The 21,658-nt window shown below is 45.5% G+C and overlaps 1 protein-coding gene across 2 annotated transcripts in view; it reads left to right on the forward strand.

Annotated features, from left to right (window-relative positions):
• The window catches only part of grhl2b (grainyhead-like transcription factor 2b), a 212,082-nt gene that overhangs the window by 43,911 nt on the left and 146,513 nt on the right, over positions 1-21,658 (forward strand). The window contains exons 2-4 of one of the 2 annotated variants that reach the window (XM_068032382.1): positions 7,207-7,393; positions 7,485-7,552; positions 18,833-19,250. In XM_068032382.1, the coding sequence (XP_067888483.1) occupies positions 7,207-7,393; positions 7,485-7,552; positions 18,833-19,250 (673 nt within the window). The remainder of the gene's footprint in view (positions 1-7,206; positions 7,394-7,484; positions 7,553-18,832; positions 19,251-21,658) is intronic. The other variant, XM_068032383.1, reaches the window with a different exon arrangement.

Consider the following 21,658-nt stretch of genomic DNA (forward strand, 5'->3'; position numbering starts at 1 on the left):
CATGGGCAATGATAGCTGAAAGCATTGACTCCTTGCTGACGTGTGGTCCCTTGTGAATTCTCCCACCTCCACTGCTGTGTCCTCTCTTTTCCTTTCCCTATCGCAGACTTTCTTGTGTGTCTGTCTGTCTCAATTCTTCCTTTTCTCTTCCTTCCCTTCTCTCCCATTCCACATTCTGAGCTGTCTATGCTACTATTTCTCTAAATTTTCCTCCCTTACTCCTGCTAAGCTCCAAAAACAGGTTTAACATGATCTTGTTTCTTGGATTCTCAAAGTTTTGAGATCAAGAACTATTGCCTCACTGATTCCGTCCGAGGAACTCAGAACTGTGGACCGTCTTACCTTACTCAGTTTTCCAAGGCTGACTCCATCGAGTCACCACTGCCTTTCCTACGTTTTTCATCCTTAGTATTGTCTTGCACTATGGGTCATTGTAGTCCAATTAGGTTTACCAATTTAAAAAAAAATGCTTGACTGTCATTAAGAGCCTGGTTTTCAGTATGGCCTTTAATTACATACAAACATACAAACTAGGATAGGGAGTAGGCCATTCGGCCCCTCGAGCCTGCACCGCCATTCCATAAGATCATGGCTGATCAGTTTGTGGACTCGACACCACTTTCCTGCCTACCCCCAATACCATTTGACTCCCTTGTTTGTCAAGAATCTGTCTATCTCTGCCTTAAAAAATTCAATGACCCTGCCTCCACTGCTCTCCCTCTGAGAGAAAAAATTCTCCTCATCTCTGTCCTAAATGGGAGACCCCTTATTTGTAAACTGTGCCCCCTAGTTTTAGTCTCTCTCACAAGGGGAAACATCCTTTCCACATCCACCCTGTCAAGTCCCCTCAGTTTAGTTTAGTTTAGAGATACAGCACTGAAACAGGCCCTTCGGCCCACCGAGTATGTGCCGACCATCAACCACCCATTTATACTAATTCTACACTAATTCCATAAAGACAGGGCTAAATTGTGGCGAGTCGAAGAGACTTAGTAGTTGGCAGGAAAAAAGACAGAGGCGCAAGGGGAGAGCCAACTGTGCAACAGCCCCAACAAACAAATTTCTCTGCAGCACCTGTGGAAGAGCCTGTCACTCCAGAATTGGCCTTTATAGCCACTCCAGGCGCTGCTTCACAAACCACTGACCACCTCCAGGCGCGTATCCATTGTCTCTCGAGATAAGGAGGCCCAAAAGAAAAGAAGAAAACACTAATTCCATATTCCTACCACATCCCCACCTGTCCCTATATTTCCCTACCACCTACCTATACTAGGGGCAATTTATAATGGCTAATTAACCTATCAACCTGCAAGTCTTTGGCATGTGGGAGGAAACCGGAGCACCCGGAGGAAACCCACGCAGACACAGGGAGAACTTGCAAACTCCACACAGGCAGTACCCAGAATTGAACCCGGGTCACTGGAGCTGTGAGGCTGCGGTGCTAACCACTGCGCCACTGTGCTGCCTTTAATATATATATTTATATATAAATTTTATATATTTCAATACCATCACCTCTCATCCTTCTAAACTCCAATGAATACAGACCCAACCTGTCCAACCTTTCCTCATAAGAAAAGAAATTGTCCAAAAATAACCTTGCACATGTTAGATTTATTATTTCAGTACTTACTGTTTAGCTCTGCTGGTCAGTTTTCTATCAAAGTTCCAGTAAAAATCCACAGTCAGATTAACTGAACTGGTTCCAGGTCTGACCCTCTGCCATGGCAACTCCAGAGTTCCATTATTTTTAAATAGATGTTTAGCTCATGTCTAGAATATTTCTGTGGTTTTCAAATTACTACAATCTAATGAACTGTTGGTGAGTCACCTCCAGCAGTTCTCTTACCAGCTTAGTTGAGATACATTGACAAAAGCCAAGTTGTAGGTCAGCTGTTCTCCCTGTCTGTCAGGTACATGGTATGGAGGGGAGAAATGTTAATAAATGCAATAAAATGAACCAATTTATCTTTCAAGTGAAAAAAAAGACGGGGGCTCAGGGTTTAGTGTCCATGTGTACATCACTTTCTGTAAATGAGGATAACTTGGATAGCCCACTGATAACGGGTTGTGATACGCATGCAAATTTCATGCTGCCTGCTCATTAGACTTATTGCTGTGTGCTGTCAGCACTAACTGTTCATTCGCTGCACGCATCAGCAGGGAGCACAAAATCGTAACTTCCTGGCACTACTTAAAGGTAGCATGTGTGCACCTCTTAAAGAGCAGGTACACTCTTGCTAGAACAGGTGTTGGTAGTGATGCAGGAAGTGAATCTGACCTGGCAAACAGTGAAGAATGGCACAACATGGGAGACAACTAGTTCTGTGGTTGTTGGACGCTGCACTGGTGGCCTTGGTAGAAGAGGTGGAAAGAAGGAGAAATGTCCGATAACCACCAGGGGGCAAGAGGCCCTCCAGACTCCCGCTCAGAAGGCAGTGAGAGCAGATAACCGTGGAGGTCAATGTCAGGAGTCTAGCCCCAAGGACCTGCAAGCACGAATGCAAGAAGCTCAATGTCCTCATGTTAAAAGAAGTGGCTAGTGAGATGGTTGATGTGTTAGTTTTAATTTTCCAAAATTCCCTAGATTCGGGGAAGGTTCCGTTAGATTGGAAAATAGCCAATGTAACTATTTTATTCAAAAAGGGAGGGAGACTGAAAGCCGGAAACTACAGGCCAGTTAGCTTAACATCTGTCTTAGGGAAAACGTTAGAAGCAGTTATTAAAGACTATAGCAGGGCATTTAGAAAAATTCAAGGTAATCAGGCAGAGTGAATATGGTTTTGTGAAAGGGAAATCATGTTTAACCAATTTATTAGAGTTCTTTGAGGGAGTTACATGTGCTGTGGATATAGGGGAACCGGTGGATGTATTGTACTTAGATTTCCAGAAGGCATTTGATAAGGTGCCACATCAAAGGTTATTGCAGAAAATAATGGTGTAGGGGGTAACATATTGACATGGATAGAAGATTGGCTAGCTAACTAGAAACAGAGAGTAGGCATAAATGAGTCATTTTCTGGTTGGCAAGATGTAATGAGTGGTATGCTACAGGGATCTGTGCAAGGGCCTCAACTTTTTATAATTTATATAAATGACTGAGATGAAGGAACTGAAATGTTGCTAAATTTGCTGATGACACAAAGATAGATAGGAAAGTAACTTGTGAAGAGGATATAAGGGGGCTACAAAGGGATATAGATATTTTAAGTGAGTGGGCAAAGACCTGGCAAATTGAGTATAATGTAGGAAAGTGTGAAATCATTCCCTTTGGCAGGAAGAATAAAAAAGAAGCATATTATCTAAATGGTGAGAGATTGCAGAGCTCTGAGATGCAGAGGGATCTGGTTGTATTAGTGCATGAATCGCAAAAGGTTCATATGCAGGTACAGCACATAATTAGGAAAGCTAATAAAATGTTATCGTTTATCGCGAGGGGAATTGAATACAAAGGTAGGGAGGTTATGCTTCAGCAATACAGGGCATTGGTGAGACCACATCTGGAGTACTGTGTAAAGTACTGCTCTCCTTATTTAAGGAAGGATGTAAATGCATTGGAGGCAGTACAGAGAAGGTTTACTAGACTAATACCTGGAATGGGCGGGCTATCTTACGAGGAAAGATTGGACAGGCTAGGCTTGTATTCACTGGAATTTAGATGAGTAAGAGGCGACTTGGTTGAAACATATAAAATTCTGAGGGGTCTTGACAGGGTGGATGTGGAAAGGATGTTTCCTCTTGTGGGAGAATCTAGAACTAGGGGTCACTGTTTAAAAATAAGGGGTCGCCCATTTAAGACAGAGATGAGGAGAAATTTTTTCTCTGAGAGGGTCATGAGTCTTTGGAATTCTCTTCCTCAAAAGGTGGTGGAAGCAGAGTCTTTGAATATTTTTAAGGCAGAGGTAGATAGATTCTTGATAAGCAAGAGGGTGGAAGGTTATCGGGGGTAGGTGGAAATGTGGAATAATCAGTTCAGCCATGAAAATGGCCTACTCCTGCTCCTAATTCGTAAGTTCGTATGTTCGTATACAAGCAGTCATGGTCAGAGAATGTAACTTCAAATGCCATATTGTACCAACTGCAGCACTAGCCACAGACACTCCTCAATTCACCACACCCCTCTCACTCACCTACCAACAATTTCCATCAATTGGGACTCATATCTGACATTCATATGCTTCACCGCACCTACACACCTAGCATTGCTGCAAGCCTCACACTCACAACTCACAGCTTGCACACTCTACCAGCTATATAACCATGACAGCTACATCACCCAAACAGATTGCATGACACTCACTGACACATTTCCTTCTCTCCTGAAGAGGAAGGTGGTGCACAACTGGAGAAGACAGTGCTTGTCATTATTAGAATGACAGTTGCTGAGCCCATGGCAAGCAGTCAGGTTTCAATTGAAGATGACAGTATCCTCATCCTCCTTTTGATATCACACTTTCCCCACATCCCACACTGTCTTTTGATTTACAAGCTGTAGATAGTGTAAGTATGCACCTCTTACTTCTCCTCCCACCCCTCACCACAACTTTAGCCTTGTGCCTTCAGGTGCCCAAGATATGCAATCTGGCCAGGCAGTGGAGGAACAGCAAGTAGACAGTGATGATGAAGACGCATGGTCACTCAATCTCTCACTCGCAGCCACCAGCTCAGATACTGACACTGCACATAATTTGGAGGATAGCATAGAGGCGGGATATGCATGTGGTGAGGTGCACGAGTGGCCTGCAGCCAGCCAGGGGGCAAGGATAGCATAAATGCCAGCTTGCTGGAGGGCGAGGTTGCACATGAGTTCTGCTATAGAGGACTTGAATGAGGACTTCGATGGGCCAGGTGACAGAAGAAGGCTAATGAGTTTGCACAATGAAATGCTTAAGCATTGGGAAGCCTGCCAGAAAGCCTATGCGCAATGTTAAGGAGCTTGGAGGAGGCATCAACTTGGCACAGGGCTTTGTGCAGAGCTTGGAGCCCATCCTTTCCAGCATGGAAATAGTGGCCAACTCCATTAGCACACTTTGTGGATCCAACCATGATGTAGCGTCTGATGGCTGATGTCTCGGCTTCCATTGCAGTGCAAGCAGAAGTGACTTAGTGTCGGGGTGCTGCAGTGCAAGCTCAGACTGCTGCCATTATGGTTGCGAATACCAGTATTCAAAGGAGGCTGTAGGGTGTCACAGCAGTCCAGCATCTGTCCCAGGATTGCTGAGGTGCCACCCCAGGTGAGTGACTGGTTTCACAGGCTACGAACCTGCTGTCCTCTCTCAAGCTAACAGCATTTGTGCTCCCACCCCTGCCACTCTGCCAGTGCTCATGCTGCCTGTCAGGCAGCGGGCCTCGATTGTTGACAGCCAAGCCATAGTGGTGCAATCTGAAGCTGGGCTTTCTGGGCCCAGAGCTGCTAGCGGCTGTCCTGTAAGTCCATCTGCAGTCTTCTCCACTGAAAGTCAGCAGCCTTCCACCAGCCATTCTGCAGCCATTGTGGTAGCAGAGCACAGGAGCATGAGGATGGGCAAAGGCACATCGAAAACAGGTACTAAGGATGATTAGTTTAAGTTTGTATGCAGTGTGGCATTATTTCATTTATAAATTTGTTTTGGAATATTTATTTAGTTTTGGATTTTATTTTTGGACTGTGGCCAAGACTACACTGATGTTTAGTGACATAGGGAAGGTAAAGAGAGTGGGACTGCTGGTGAATGGGGAATTGGGGTAACAGTTACTGGTATCTCACTCGAAGTAGTTCTTCATGTATAGCACAGGCAGAAAGGGGCTGTCTAGGTTGCCTCTTGCTTCTCTTCCTGTTCTTCCTTTTGTTTTCCTTTTTATCCTTCCTCTTCTAGCAACTTGTCCTCCTCTGCATGGCCTCTGCTCATTCTCCCAGTGATGCTCTGTATCAAGGGGAGGGCCTACTAGTGCACCCGTATCTGGGAGCAATTGGTTTGTGCAGAACTCTTGAAGTCAGGAAAAAGTCCTTCAGCACTTGCCACACCTCTCCTTGTAGACATGAAACAACTATGAAAAGCAGCAAATACTTGTAAAATTGTAGCAACAGCCAGAAGAAGGCAACGAGCTAGTAAACCTGTAGGTAGTTGATGATCCCGAGTGTTGGTGGAGTTGGGGTGTGCAGGGGGGCTGGGGGGGGGGGGGTGGGGGGAAGGGTTCCTCCTGCTGCTTAACGTGTGCCCAGCTGTGCAAAGTTAAGAGATGGCATTGGCTAGAGTTTTGAACTCCAAAATGGCAGCAGATTTACGTCATGAACTGCCTGCTCTGCATACGTCCAGCAGGCATTTGCTGAGTGCACACGCCAAAGCCTTCAATATGGCATCCGCCGCGATTCATGGCAGGTGTGCGTGTTTGCATCAGACACCATATTGATCCCCATAGGGTACCAGTAGTGCTCAAACAACGCATGCTATCGAGCCCAATTTCGAACCCGGATCAGATCTGTATTTTTTAAGTTTGATTTAGGGCACAACGAAAGGTGTCACCTCACTTTATTCCTCCAGTATCTGTATTTTCAATAGAATATTTCTACAAATCAGTGATTCAAGCCAAAGATTACCAATATAATCACAATGTATGCTAAATCAAAAAGGATTGTTCCTACAGTGTACTTGCTGAGGTAGAACATCGCCTTGGCCGGGAGTGCAAATCAGGTGCTGTCATGCTGGCCGCCCATTATACGTCCTGCCCGACATTCAATTTCATTAACTTCAATAGAACTGAATGTCAGACAGGGCGTAATGATGTGATAATATACATTTACCACCACCACTGAAGAAAAATATCTACCATGTTATCGACAAAATATTTGTTCTCAGGATGTGAATGTGGTGATAAGGCTACATTTATTGCCAGTCTCCAGTTACCCTGAGAAGGTGATACAATTGATTTTGCAACTGAGTAGTTCGCTAGGTGATTGAGAGTCTTGGGTGGGCCAGATCTAGTCGCATTGACAGGTTTTAAGACTATCCAATAGCTTTCATGGTGATTTTCTTCTGTCTGCTGCCAACCCTCAAATTATCAAATTTATTGAAGTCAGTTTCACACCTTTCTTTGGTAGAATTTGAAATTGTGACCTCTGGTCGCAGGGTCTATTAATACAGCCACTACACTTATCATACCCATAGTAATATCTGATCAGATATGCACCAAACAATGATTGAACCGATTCTCTTCTTTTGCCAGCAGCAAGCGCTTGGTGGTAGTACTACAGAATGACACAAACTTCCATCCCAGGCATGCCTATACAAGTGAAGATGAAGCCTGGAAGTCATACCTCGAAAACCCATTGACAGCTGCCACAAAAGCGATGATGAGCATCAATGGTGATGAAGATAGTGCTGCTGCTTTAGGATTGCTTTATGATTACTACAAGGTCTGTCCGCTTATAAATACCAGTTATTGGTTTCCATTCAGTCTTCTGGACCTGCTGTTATATTCATACTTGGATTCTGTTCTGTTGTTAGGTCCCTCGGGACAAGAGACTCATGCCAATTGGTAAAGTAGCTGATACACAGGATGATCAAGAAAAAAGGTAGAGATATTAACTTTAAATTCTTTTAGTGGTTGGTGACCATGTGTATGATCTGGCCTACCATGGGCTACATGCAGATCAGAACAAAATGGTGGTGTAAATAGAGTGGAAAGTGCAGGCCAGTATCCCTAGCCTGCAACAACTAAAATAAGGTACAGTCCCTATAGCTTTTAGTGGGTGCGATGGTGTTAATGTGATTAGCCTCCCATAAATGTTGGATGGTGCATCATCTTTTACAGTAAGGTCTTCCTCTGTAACAGAGGACCGGGAACACTGAACCGGGTTGGGTGCACTCACTTACTCTCACAGGAAAGCATCACTCCACACCTGATTGTTGAAGCTCCACAGAAGGTGAGATTCCCTCCAGATTGAGTATACACCACCCCGTATTTGACTATATCCCTCCGGAACTGATCGCTCTATTCATTTCCAACATCGTGGACAACCTCCTGTCCTACCAGTTGACCAGTGAATGGCACAACCCCTGGCAACCACTAAAGCTAACTCTAAAACCCACTGAGACCCGGGGTGAAAGGGTGGAAAACAAATCTTAGAATGATCCATGGAGGGATTTAAATACAAATACAGTACGATAACAAAGTGGAAAAAGCTTATTGAATTGCCAGCATGATTAATGTATTATAGACTTGATATCAGGGGAAGCCCGTACAGGCCAGCAATGAGAATTCCCAGCCCATCTGTGGCCAGAAAAGTATCTGTTGACTTCAGTCCAAATGGTTTAGCACCATTTGCTTGATATACGTGGCATCCGCCATAAGCTTGGATGGTTTATATCGTGGAGTCCGTAATATAAAAGAGTCTGCAGCTACTCACTGAGTAAACTCATTGACCTATCACCGGAGGAAGTTAGTTTTCCTCCTAAATTTCCTTTTAGGAAAGTGATTCATGTTGATATCCATTTCCATGAGCACTGTCAGCCCAAGTAATCACTCTTGCATGAGCTTGTGCAGTGTGCGTCAGTCAACTATTCCACTGCAGGGCTATCGGAGCCAGGCCTGATGTTGTTGTCACTTATCATCCACCGACATGTACATTCCAGTGTAGGATCATTGGATAATGGATAGGGAACTAGTTAATTTTTCATTCCAAGACCAGGCCAATTGTTGCCTGACACTGCTGTTTCCTTCTCCCAATTGGTATCAGCTGGCTAAGTAGGCTAGTAATTGAGGCTAAGACTTTATTGGTCTATATAACTCAATGCTTAATCACCTGGTGCATCTACTCATTGAAAGTCAAAAGAGCTGCTAATGTATTTGAATCATTCCATTTACACAGTGAAAAACAGCTATGTTCAAAATAAAATGAAAGCAGAGAATGTGAGAAATATATAGCAGGTCTGTTAGATGTATGAAGTGAAAAGACAGGTTAACATTTCTAATGTACCCATCCATCAAGAGTCAGGATATCAGTAGAGAAAGACTGTCTCATTCCAACACTGCCGACAAGATTGCCACTTTGTTATTCAAATTATATGAATGTCCTGCCTACTCTCAATATGTAAACATCTTTAAGGGCTTTACTGGCTTCAGTCAAACAAAAGATCAGCTTCAATGCAAGATAGTGAGTTTAGTAGGCTCATTCACACTTGCTTTATCCTGATCTGCACAGAGGTCGAGCATCATTATATGAATTAATCTAAGATTTAGTGAGGAGTAGTTGCTTTGTATTACAACATTAGAGAAGCATTATTTAATTTAAATAAATGTTTAAATTTGAAAATTGATGTTTTGGAGCCAAGAAATCATATGTTCCATTCAATATAATTGTAATGAGATTTAGAGAGAGCATTGTAACAAAGATCTACCAGAGTTTGGAAGTTCGAGATTTTGTAATGAAATTACCTGTGTTACGTGCTTAAGGGAATTCCTTACAAAGTAATGGGAAAGCAGAAATTCTAATCTCAGATCTAGACTTTTGTTTATATTATGGCAATGCAATTTGTCTGGAGCCAAATGTTCTGGCAGCAAACAAAAAAACACTGACTCCAGTCACTGACCACCATTTTTCTGGCAGCAGATAAACTGGAAAATCTCATTGTTTTAGTTTTTAGTTTTAGAGATACAGCACTGAAACAGACCCTTCGGCCCACCGAGTCTGTGCCAACCATCAACCACCCAAATATACTAAGACCGCATTTGTTGACAACGCGAACGGTAGGTGGCGCTGTTTTGGCACATGCGCAAATACAGCATGTGCCACGAAAACGTCACAGATTGAGACTGTAGCAGCTGCCAGGACTAAAGATGGCGCTGCTCAAAGAATCACACAGAGGCAACCGAACGAACACGTGGCAGTATACAATGGCCGGAGTGAGAGAGCAGCGCGGGGGCCGGGGAGAGCAGCGTTGAGGGAGGGGGGGGTGGGAAAGAGAGGAGGGAGGGGGGGTGGAAAGAGAGGAGGGGGGGGTGGAAAGAGAGGAGGGGGGGGTGGAAAGAGAGGAGGGGGGGGAAGAGAGGGGGGGGGAAAGAGAGGAGAGGAGGGGGGGGAAAGAGAGGAGAGGAGGGGGGGGAAAGAGAGGAGAGGAGGGGGGGGAAGAGAGGAATGGGGAAAGAGAGGAGGGAGGGGGGAAAGAGGAGGGAGGGGGGGAAAGAGGAGGGAGGGGGGGAAGGGCGGGAGTGGGGGGGTGGGGGAGAGTGGGGGGGGGAGCGGAGCGGAAGAGGAGCGCCTTTTTCTGTGCATGCGCGAATAACACAACAGCAAAAGACTTACCGGCCAGTCCCTGGACCCGGCGACACCGAGGTCTTCGCACACTCGCTCCCCGCAGCTCTCTACGGCCTCTCGCACCCGGCCCTCTCCATTCAGCCGTTCCCTCCAGCTGCGGATGCCCAATCCAGTTGCTTCTCCCCTACTTCTCCACAGTACTTCAGGCATTGCAACTGTCTGGTCCCTGCATTTTGCATGCTCCCTCTCCCCGCCCCTCTCTGCTCTCCCCACCCCTCCCCCCTCTCCATCTACCCCCCTACCTCCACCTCTCCCTCTACCCCCCTACCTCCACCCCTCCCTCTACCCCCTACCTCCACCCCTCCACCACAGTTGAATATCTGAAGTGCAGTTGCAAAGTCGGGGAAATAGCATGCAAAACAAAGCCTCAACAATTCTGGGGTTAATTATTGAGAAGTTTTATTAAGTTCATTAAGCATCCGAGGATCTGCTGTGCATGGATACATGAGTGTTGTGTTTCCAGCATTCCCGTTAGACAGACAGGCCGAGTCTCTGCTATGCACAGCTAAAGAGATTGTTCCTGGAGAGCCTTGTGGTGAATGAACACTTGGCTCTCTATTCCACTACTGTATTGTCCATGTGAAGAAGGCAAAGTCACAAGAGTCTGAGCTCAGTCTATTCTTGTTGAATATTCCCCAAACGCATCCCAATGTGCATTCCCAATTCATCCATAAATGCAATGTTCCTTTCCACATCGTGACCAGCTCCGCAGCATGATCCAGTTGCCTTCGTTGCTTGAATGCTGACCTTAAGTCTCAAGGATTGTTTTCTCGACGGCATGTTTTACATGAAAAGAAGAAAAGCAAATCAGAGTCAGAGCTTGCCTCCCTCCATCCACTGAAATTACTGTTGTGCATACCTTTTTAAGTTCTGCAGTGAAGGCACCAATTGATAACGTCGCCAATGAAGCACTTATTACCCACCTCAGATGCAGGAATCAGCACATCCTTGCATCCTCTCCTGCACTGCCTCCTTTGCTTGAATGCCGTCCTTAAGTGTCAAGGATTGTTTTCTCAAGGGCACATTTTACATGAAAGGAAATAAGGAAAGAACATCAGTGTCAGAGCTTCCCTCCCTCCAATGGAATTACTGTTGAGCATGCTTTATGCTCTGCGGTAAAGGCATGTACTGATAACACTGCCAATGAATCACTTAGTACCCACCTCAGCTGTAGGAGGCAGGATGATGTTACTGCCCCTATCTCGTGATGGTTCAATGCTGCTCTCAGGGAAAACATGAATGATGTGAGGGTGCTGGAAAAGAAGCACATTTCTTTTGGGCTATGAACATAAAGCTGGCCATTTAGCCCAGCAGTTCCCTGCTAGTGGTTATGTTACTCGTGCGTCTTCCCATCCGCTCCCATTTAATCCTGCCTACTAGTATCACCAGTTGTGTTCACAGCAAGAGCATTCACATTTCTGCTACCACTGGACACGGCATGCTTGTTTCTTTTAGTGCTCAGTCTCTTCTTGCTGAATGTTCCCCAAGTGCTTGACCCCTTTGGACGCCCTCTCTGCTTGACAGGCAGCAGCTGGCAATTGCGGAGTCTCACAAGGCTCTGCATGGTTGTTTCAAAGGCGGATGGGGAAACAGGTGGCTGTGTGCCCATGTGCACTGCTCTGATGGGTGTAGGAACAGGTGACTGTGTAACTGAGCAGCAAGGAGAGGGTACCGCAGGTAGGGGAAGTGGAGCTTTGAACAGGCAGGCATATGTATGGTCCATCAGATCATTAGGCCAGGGGGTGAGACGCTCAGGATCCAGGGTTTGTGACACGTGACTGATGTCCAGCGCGTGGCCACCTCCATCCGAAGGTGCTTCCGGGCAATTGTTGGGCATAGTAAATGGCTCCATCTCATCAGCCAGTCCTTGCTGCCAGCGGAGAGTCTGTTGCCGCAGCCAGTCCAGTCTCCTCACGGGAAACATGAGATGAGATAAGAAATACAGAATGCACTCCATTAAAACGTTACAAAAACGAAAGTGACCGTTAAGACGGTAGGTTGCAGCACATGTACTGCCTGCACACAGCAACTCACAACAGGGACTGGAGAACATGCGGTGGCCCAGACAATGGAAATGTTTTCAAAGCAACTTACAAAGGCAGAGCAACTTACCTTGGAACAATCTCCTGTGTCAAATAAAAATGAAGCAAGTCTCCAAAACGAATAAATAATTCAGATAAAATGCGAGAAAATGTCCGACGAAACCTCTCCTCCTTCCACTTTCAAAAAGTCGCGCCGAAGCTTTGACGCATGCGCAGAGGCCGACCTGGCGCGTTGCCCGAGGAAGACGACGTAACGCGATGACGTCATCTGCGCATGCGCAAAACGGTCCTGGCAAGCCGGACCGCAGCGCATGCGCAGAGGGCATGAGACCGTCTGCGCATGTGCACACCGCGGCGCATCCTGATGACGCCGGCGATGACGTAGCGTTGTCATGAATTACTTTGATATACTAATCCCATATTCCTACCACATCCCCACCTGTCTCTACATTTCCCTACCACCTACCTATAGTAGGGGCAATTTATAATGGCCAATTTACCTATCAACCTATCATTGCTGACCTGTAGGGATCTCAGATATTGAAGGAAATCAAGATATTTAAAAGTATCAAATGTGAGAGATATGCAGCTGCTTCATCATTGTCAGAGATGCTTTCATTTCACCCTGCAGTCCACATACAGCTGGATTAGTAATCCAGAGGCTGGAACTAATGCTCAGGGGACATGAGTTCAAATCCCACAATGGCAACTGTAGAAATTTCAATTCAATTAATTAAAGTAAAAATCCAGAATAATAGCTCGTCTCAGTAATGATGACCATGGAACATGTCAAACATGGATTGTCAAACATGTCTGGTTCGCTAATGTCCTTTTATAGTTGTTTGGTAGTACAGAACTTGAGTATTGCTGAAAATAGAGACATTTTGTGGAAGCTTTTTGTCTTGCACCCATCAGGACAATTTCGCAAGAATATCAATGTGAGGGAAAGCAACAAATTTGTACTGTATGAGAAGAGAGTGCTGATTGGTTGGCAAGTGGACTCTGATTGGTAGAGGCGTTGCCATGGAGAATGCGCCAGTTTATGATGATTAACAGTTAACTGCCATGCTTGTTTGAAATTTAAACCAGGCAGCTTGACTCTGATTGGTCAAGGCATTGACCGGAGGTAAGAGCCATCAAATGGCTGTCACGTATTTTGTTTAGCTGAAACAGGTGCATTGTGTGTACATGTTCCTTCTATCTGCAAAGAATAGGGCCCTGTGTATTAATATATGTAGTTTCCAGTACGTGCAAATGCGCCACATTGCAAGCCCGACTGACAATCTTAAATTGGTTGTCAGCGTAATTCTTAGCACACAGAGGATTATTTAGCAAATGTTGTCCAATTGTGGAATCACATCTAATGTTGATACTGCGTTTTGAGTTTTGCAAGCATGGGCTGTTTGGGTATGCCTGTATCTTGCCTGTTGCGAACAGTGGAAGGGACATGTTGTTTGATACGATCTGCCAGTCTTTGGGACGTACAGCCTAGATACCTAGCATCACACTGGTGTTGAAATTCATATATCATGTTACTCATTTGTGTAATAGGCAGAACGTCTTACGCTGACAACCAATTTAAGATTGTCAGTCAGGCTCGCAGTGTGATGCATTTGTGTGTGCTGGAAGCTACATATATTGACACACAGGGCTCTGTTCTTTGCAGACAGAGTATGTATACACATTGCGCCTGTTTCAGCTAAACAAAATAAGTGACAGCCATTTGCTGGTTCATTCCTCAGGGCAATGCCTTGATCGATCAGTCAAGCCACCTGGTTTAAATTTCAAACCAGTGTGGCAGTTAACTGTTAGTCACCATAAACTGGTGCGTTCTCCATGGCAATGCCTCTACCAATCAGAGTCCACTTGCCAACCTCTTACTGTATAAATGTGTTGCTTTCCCTTATATTGGTATTCTTGTGAATTGTCCTGATGAGTGCAAGATGAAAAACTTCGACAAAATGTCTCTACTTTCAGGTTCACTAATGTCCTTTAAGGAAGGAAATCTGCCACCCTAACCCGGTCTGGCTTATATATGACTCCAGACCCACAGCAATGTGGTTGACTCTTAACTGCTGCTCTGAAATGGCCTAGCAAGCGACACAAATGTATCAAACTACTACGGAAAATTCAAATAAAAAAACTGGACTGATCACCTGGCATTGACCTAGACACCAGATATGACAAAGATACATCCTGCCCAGTCGACCCTGCAAAGTTTTCATCACTAACATTTAGGTACTTGTGCCAAAATTGGGAGAACTATCCCACAAACTAGTCAAGCAACTTCCTGGCATAGTCATACTCAAGAGTCATACTACACAACCAATGTCCCAGACTCCCCCATCACCATCTCTGGGTATGTCCTGTCCCACTGCTGATCAGACCCACCAGAGCTGGTGGCACAGTGTTATACAGTCGGGAGGGTGTGGCCCCAGGAATCCTCAACATTGACTCTGGACCCCATGAAGTCTCATGGCATCAGGTTAAACATGGGCAAGGAAACCTCCTGCTGATTGCCACCTACCTCCATCCCTCAGCTGATGAATCACTACTCTTCCATGTTGAACGCCACTTAAAGAAGTATTGAGGGTAGCAAGAGCACAGAATGTATTCTGGGTCGGGAACTTTAATGTTCATCTCCAAGAATGGCTTCGTAGCACCACTACTGACCGAGCGGGCAGAGTCCTGAAGGACATATCTGCCAGGCCGGGCCTGTGGCAGGTGGTGAGAGAACCAACACAAGGGAAAAACCTACTTGACATCATGCTCACCAGTTGCTGATATATCTGTCCATGACAGTATTGGTAGGAGTGACGACCACACGGTGCTTGTGAAGGCTAAGCCCTGATTTCAAACTAAGGACATGATCCATCGTGTTATGTGGCACGACCACTGTGCTGAATGGGATAGATTCAAAACAGATCGAGCAGCTCAAAACTGGCATCCATGAGGCGCTGTGGGCCATCAGTAACAGAACTGTATTCAACCAAATCTGTAATTTCATGGTTGAGCATTTCCCTCAATCTACCGTTACTATCAAGCCAGGGGATGTACCCTGGTTTATTTGAGGAGTGTAGGAGAGCATGCTAGGGGCAGCACCAGGCATACTTAAAAATGAGGTGCCAACCTGGTGAAGCTACAACACAGGAATACATGCATGCTAAACAGTGGAAGCAGCATGTGATAGACAGAGCAAAGTGATCCCACAACCAACGGATCAGATCCAAGGTCTGCAGTTCTGCCACATCCAGTCGTGAATGGTTGTGGACAATTAAACAACTGACGGGAGGAGGAGACTCCTCAAACACCCTCGCCCTCAACGATGGGGGAGCCCAGCACATCAGTGCAAAAGACAAGGCTGAAGTTTTTGCAACCATCTTCAGCTGTTTCATCAATGACCTTTCCTCCAGCATAAAGTCAGAAGTGGGGACGTTCGCTGATGATTGCACAATGTTCAGTTCCATTCTCAATTCCTCAGATACTGAAGCAGTCTGTGCCCACATGCAGCAAGACCTGGACAACATTTGGGCTCGGGCGGATAAGTGGCAAGTAACATTCATAGAATCCTGGAATGGTTACAGCACAGAACAAGGCCATTTGGCCTGCTATGTCCGTGCCGGCTCTCTGCAGCAGCAACTCAACTAGTCTCACTCCCCGCCTTTTCCCAGTATACCTACAAGTTTTTTCTCTTCAGATAACTATCCAATTCTCTTTTGAAAGCCTGGAATCAAATCTTCCTCCATCACACTCTAAGTGTGCATTCCAGATCCTAACTGCTTAAAAACCTTTTTCCTCATGTTCCATTGCTTTTGCCAATCACCTTAAATCAGTGTCCTCTGGTTCTGGATTCTTCTGCCAAAGGGAACAGTTTCTCCCTACCTTCTCTGTCCAGACCCCTTATGATTTTGAACACCTTTGTCAAATCTCTTATTAGTCTTCTCTTCTTTAAGGAGAACAATTGTAGCTGCTCCTTTCTATCCATGTAACTGAAGTCCCTCATCCCTGGAACCATCCTTGTAAATCTTTTCTGCACCGTCTCAAATGCCTTCACATCCTTCCTAAAATGTAGGTCCCAGAATTGGATGCAGTACTCCAGTTGAGGCTGAACCAATGTTTTATGAAGGTTTACCATAACTTCCTTGCTTTTGTACTCTATGCCTCTATTTTACTTATTCATTCTGGGATGTGGGCGTCGCTGGCAAGGCCAGCATTTATTGCCCATCCCTAATTGCCCTTGAGAAGGTGGTGGTGAGCTGCCTTCTTGAACCGCTGCAGTCCACTTGGGGTAGGTACACCCACATTGCTGTTAGGAAGGGAGTTCCAGAATTTTGACCCGGCGACAGTGAAGGAACGGCGATATAGTTCCAAGTCAGGATGGTGTGTGACTTGGAGGGGAACTTGCAGGTGGTGGTGTTTAAAGCCCATATGCCTTATTAACCGCTTGCTCAATCTGCCCTGCAAACTTCAATGAGTTGTGCACATGTACCCCAGGGTCCCCACAGCCTACCGGACTGAACATTGAATTCAATAATTTCAGAGCATGACTGCCCCCCACCTTTTAATTTTAGTTTTCTTTTTTCTTATTATTTTATTTAAGTTTGTTTCATCATTCATTTTTTTACCATGTGCCTGCCCACTATTTTGTTTCATGTTTGTGCTTTTGGCCAGGGCTGTTCATTATTCAGCCATTTAACACCCTCTCTGCACTAACGCTTTGTTTTTTTACCACACCAATTAACACACCCTTTGCCTTTGCTCCATGACGTTATGGTTGTTATTCTCTTATAGGTGCTGCCCAACCTGCTGAGTATTTACAGCACTTTTTGCTTTTATTTCAGATTTCCAGCATCTGCAGTATTTTGTTTTTATTTTAATGCACTTAGACTCAGTTCTGTTTCCAGTAGTGCATTGGATTCATTCCAGCATTAGCATCTGCCACTCATAAGCTATCTCATGAACAAGGCCACTGGTTTGTAGTTTTCATGGAAGATTTAACAGAATTTAAGAATAGGTTCATGACCCCTGTAATAAAAACTAAATCTGACTTATCACGGTAGATTTCTTGCTTTAGCGCCTGGATGATAATGGATGTTAATACACAGGGCCCTGTTTTTTGCAGACGGAAAGAACATGTACAAACATTGTGCCTGTTTCAGCTAAACAAAATAAGTGATAGCCATTTGCTGGTTCATTCCTCAGAACAATTTCTTGACCAATCAGAGTCAAGCTGCCTGGTTTAAATTTCAAACAAAACTTGGCATTTAACTGTCAGTCACCATAAACTGGTGCATTCTCCATGGCAACGCCTCTACCAATCAGAGTTCACTTGCCAACCAGTCAACACTCTCTTCTCATACAGTATAAACTTGTTGCTTTCCCTTACATTGGTATTCTTGTGGATTGTCCTGATGAGTACAAGACGAAAAGCTTCAACAACATGTCTCTATTTTCAGCAATACTCCACCTGATCTCAGTTAGGCCAGCAATTGGGCATTACAGTTCGTGATGGAGCCCATGGGCTGGATGGGCAAAATCAGCTATAGAACATAGAACATAGAACAGTACAGCACAGTACAGGCCCTTCGGCCCACGATGTTGTGCCTAGTTCCTGCTTTTGGCATTTGGTGAACCCTCTTTAAAAGTCTGTACTTGTACAATGGCATGATGCTCACACATAAATAATGATCACAGTTCCAGCTTTGGCAGTGCGTTTATTTTACTTTTATTGTCAACTTTTTTTCTTTTCACTTTCTTGCCCGACAATGTTTATTGCTTGGTGAGGTATGGTTCCATGGGTGTCTGATCCCTTTGGTCCAATGACGCAATGGCCATCATCATTTGAATTGACAGCAAGTGTTGGCAGACTGTTTGATAGGAGAGGGTGGGTGCATATCATAGCCAATCCCTTGTCTAACCTCATCCAATCCAATTGCATGCAATTCCGGCTGAGGTCATTACATGGCTATCAAGAATGAGAATTTGGGCTTTCTTTTGTTATTGTTTTTGTCCCTCTCCCACGGCTGCCAACAGCTACCACTCCAGCTAACTCAACACAGACCAAGGATTGAACTTGGGATCTTCCAAGTGCATGACTCAGTTACTCACTGGATAAACTTAGATCATTGGGCAAGGGGAGGGAAGAAGTTGACAAGTTTAAAAAAACAAAAAAAAGTCTCTTCATGTCCATAAATTCTGAGAATCCAAACCTATTATGCCACTTCCATGCCAAGTTAACTAACGTGTCAACTTCTTCCCTCCCCTTGCCCAATGATCTAAGTTTATCCAGTGAGTAACTGAGTAATGCACCTGGAAGGTCCCAGGTTCAATCCTTGGTCTGTGTTGAGTTAGCTGGAGAGGTAGCTGTTGGCAGCCGTGGGAGAGGGAGGAAAACAATAACAAAAGAAAGCCCAAATTCTCATTCTTGATAAGTATAAGTGAAGTTGTTTTCTTTGGATCAGTTTCTGATGACATTTTCTCCTGTTTCTTGATTTAGCAGAAATTGTCTTGCATCATCTGATAATCAGAATGATCTAGAAGTACCTGACAATCGAGTGCAGGTTCTTAAGTCCCTCCCAGTGAACCTGTCTTTGCACCCGGAGCACTTGGATGTTTCAAAGAGGGAGCCATACAATGCAAATGCAGCTGAGAACACGCCTGTGTCGGTGGCAGGGGTAGCAGTGGTCAGCATCAAAACGGAAGGTTACCCCACGAGCTACTCGGGTTCAGTGACTCCCACCGTGCTCTATAGTAGAGCTGAGAACGATGAACAGAGAGGGGTGATCTTTGAACAGAACCTCAGCAGCAACCAGTATGAAGTGTTCACTGTCACACACACCAACTACCTCAAAGATGACCAGCGCAGCACACCTGACAGCAGCTACAGTGAAACATTTAAGGATGGAATAGCGGAAGTAAGTTGTGATTTAAAAGTATGCATATCATGTATGTCATATTTATGAAGATGTGCTTCATTCCTGCAGGATGTTGTATATTAGATGTATTCGGGGCTGTGGATGGATGCTGGGTTACTTATAATTTTCAAGAGTAAGATTGATATATTTTTGTCACATAAGGATATCAATGATTATGTAGCAAAAGCGGATAAATGGATTTGAAGTACAGATCAGCCAAGGGTATGACTGAATGGTGGAACAGGATCGAGGGCAGTTATCCCTATCTTCCTATGTCAGGGAGGGTTAATGAGTTGGTTGTGCTAGGGCAGCTTTTGACTTTAAGTAACTGCAGTAAATGGTATATGGTATATTAATGTTCAGGTATTGGATTTGCTTTCAATTCTACCTTCTTGTATCGCTTGGTTCCGAAAACTGTCCAAATTATACGATGATTTTTGGGGTAGGTTTGACACCCCTCCTTCCCACTCACTGCAGCAAAGAGTCTTCCTGTCTTATCTGGGTTATTGCAAAATCTGTCTGAGGAAATGGAAAGCTTGGAAAACAAAGGTTAAATTTTAAGGAAAAATGACTATACCTATGTGGACATGTAAACAGTTATTTGTGTATGCTTAGTGATTTTGATTATTTTTAAGCTGCAGATTTCTCTCAGTACATCCAGTCCCTGAGCAGCAGCCAAAGTCAGTCAATGAAGGGCGTCTGTGGAAAACTGCTGCCTGTGGATGTAAACTGTTTACATGTTCGGGAACAAATGGGCAAGTTGCTGGGCATGTTGAGCAGAATTTTACCAGGAATGGAGGCAGGGAGGCCAGCAAAAGAGCGGGGAGTGACAGGCTGGGACCTGGAGGTGGGCACCCAATTTGGCTAAATTCTTTGGGCCCGCTGATGTTTGGTTGGCAATGGAGCACCACCACCCCCTCCCGTCCCTGCCCCCACACCCCACAAACCTCCGGCTGCATTCGGAGTCTGTCATCTCCGTGGAAGAGCCTCCCGGCAGCACCCTGGGGGGCATCAAAATTGGAGGCTTCACGGCCTATTAAAGGGGCCGCATGAAGGAAAGGCTGCCTCCGCAGCCCAAACATGTCCCCTGGAGGGCTTTCCTCTCCATTCCAAGGGGCTTCCGCCTCAGCCTCTCAACCTTTTTTTGAACTTACCCCTCTGTGGGCACCTCCATTTTGAGCGCCCTTGCAGTCTCCACCTGCCTCAACTGCGCCCACCTCTCCCAGTAGTGCTGTCGAGGCTCTAGAGCTGCTTACCCTTGGATTGAGCTGGTAGCATCGGTAGCCCACCCACCTACCTTAATTGGATAGCAAGCTCGGACGCGGAAAGTTAGGAGGCTGCCCATGGCACAATTGCTGAGTTGGTCCTGCTGCCGGCAAGCGGAGAACGGGGAGAGGCTTCACTTCAAAAAGATCGGAGAGAGGCTTCACTTCAAAAAGAGCGGGGACAGGGCTTCATTTCAAAAAGAGCACGGAGAGCGGGGAGAGGCTTGATTTCAAAAAGAGCACAGAGAGCGGGGAGAGGCTTCATTTCAAAAAGAGCACCGAGAGCGGGGAGAGGCTTCATTTCAAAAAGAGCACAGAGAGCGGGGAGAGGCTTCATTTCAAAAAGAGCACAGAGAGTGGGGAGAGCGGGGAGAGGCTTCATTTCAAAAAGAGCACGGAGAGCGGGGAGAGGCTTGATTTCAAAAAGAGCACAGAGAGCGGGGAGTGCAAGGAGAGGCTTCATTTCAAAAAGGGCACCGAGAGTGGGGAGAGGTTTAACTTCAAAAAGAATGGGGAGAGGCTTCATTTCAAAAAGAGCACAGAGAGTGGGGAGAGCAGGGAGAGGCTTCAATTCAAAAAGAGTGGGGAGAGGCTTCATTTCAAAAAGGGCACCGAGAGTGGGGAGAGCCTTCATTTCAAGGAGAGCGGGGAGAGGCTTCATTTCAAAAAGAGTGGGGAGAGCATGGAGAGGCTTCATTTCAAAAAGAGCGGGGAGTGCAAGGAGAGGCTTCATTTCAAAAAGAGCGGGGAGAGCAGAGAGAGGCTTCATTTCATAAAGAGCAGGGAGAGGCTTCACATCAAAAAGAGCGGGGGGAGGCTTCATTTCAGAAAGAGCACCGAGAGCAGGGAGAGGCTTCATTTCAAAAAGAGCACGGAGAGCGGGGAGAGGCTTGATTTCAAAAAGAGCACAGAGAGCGGGGAGTGCAAGGAGAGGCTTCATTTCAAAAAGGGCACCGAGAGTGGGGAGAGGTTTAACTTCAAAAAGAATGGGGAGAGGCTTCATTTCAAAAAGAGCACAGAGAGTGGGGAGAGCAGGGAGAGGCTTCAATTCAAAAAGAGTGGGGAGAGGCTTCATTTCAAAAAGGGCACCGAGAGTGGGGAGAGCCTTCATTTCAAGGAGAGCGGGGAGAGGCTACATTTCAA

This window comes from Heterodontus francisci, chromosome 5 (assembly GCF_036365525.1).
Source record: "Heterodontus francisci isolate sHetFra1 chromosome 5, sHetFra1.hap1, whole genome shotgun sequence".
Lineage (NCBI taxonomy): Eukaryota > Metazoa > Chordata > Chondrichthyes > Heterodontiformes > Heterodontidae > Heterodontus > Heterodontus francisci.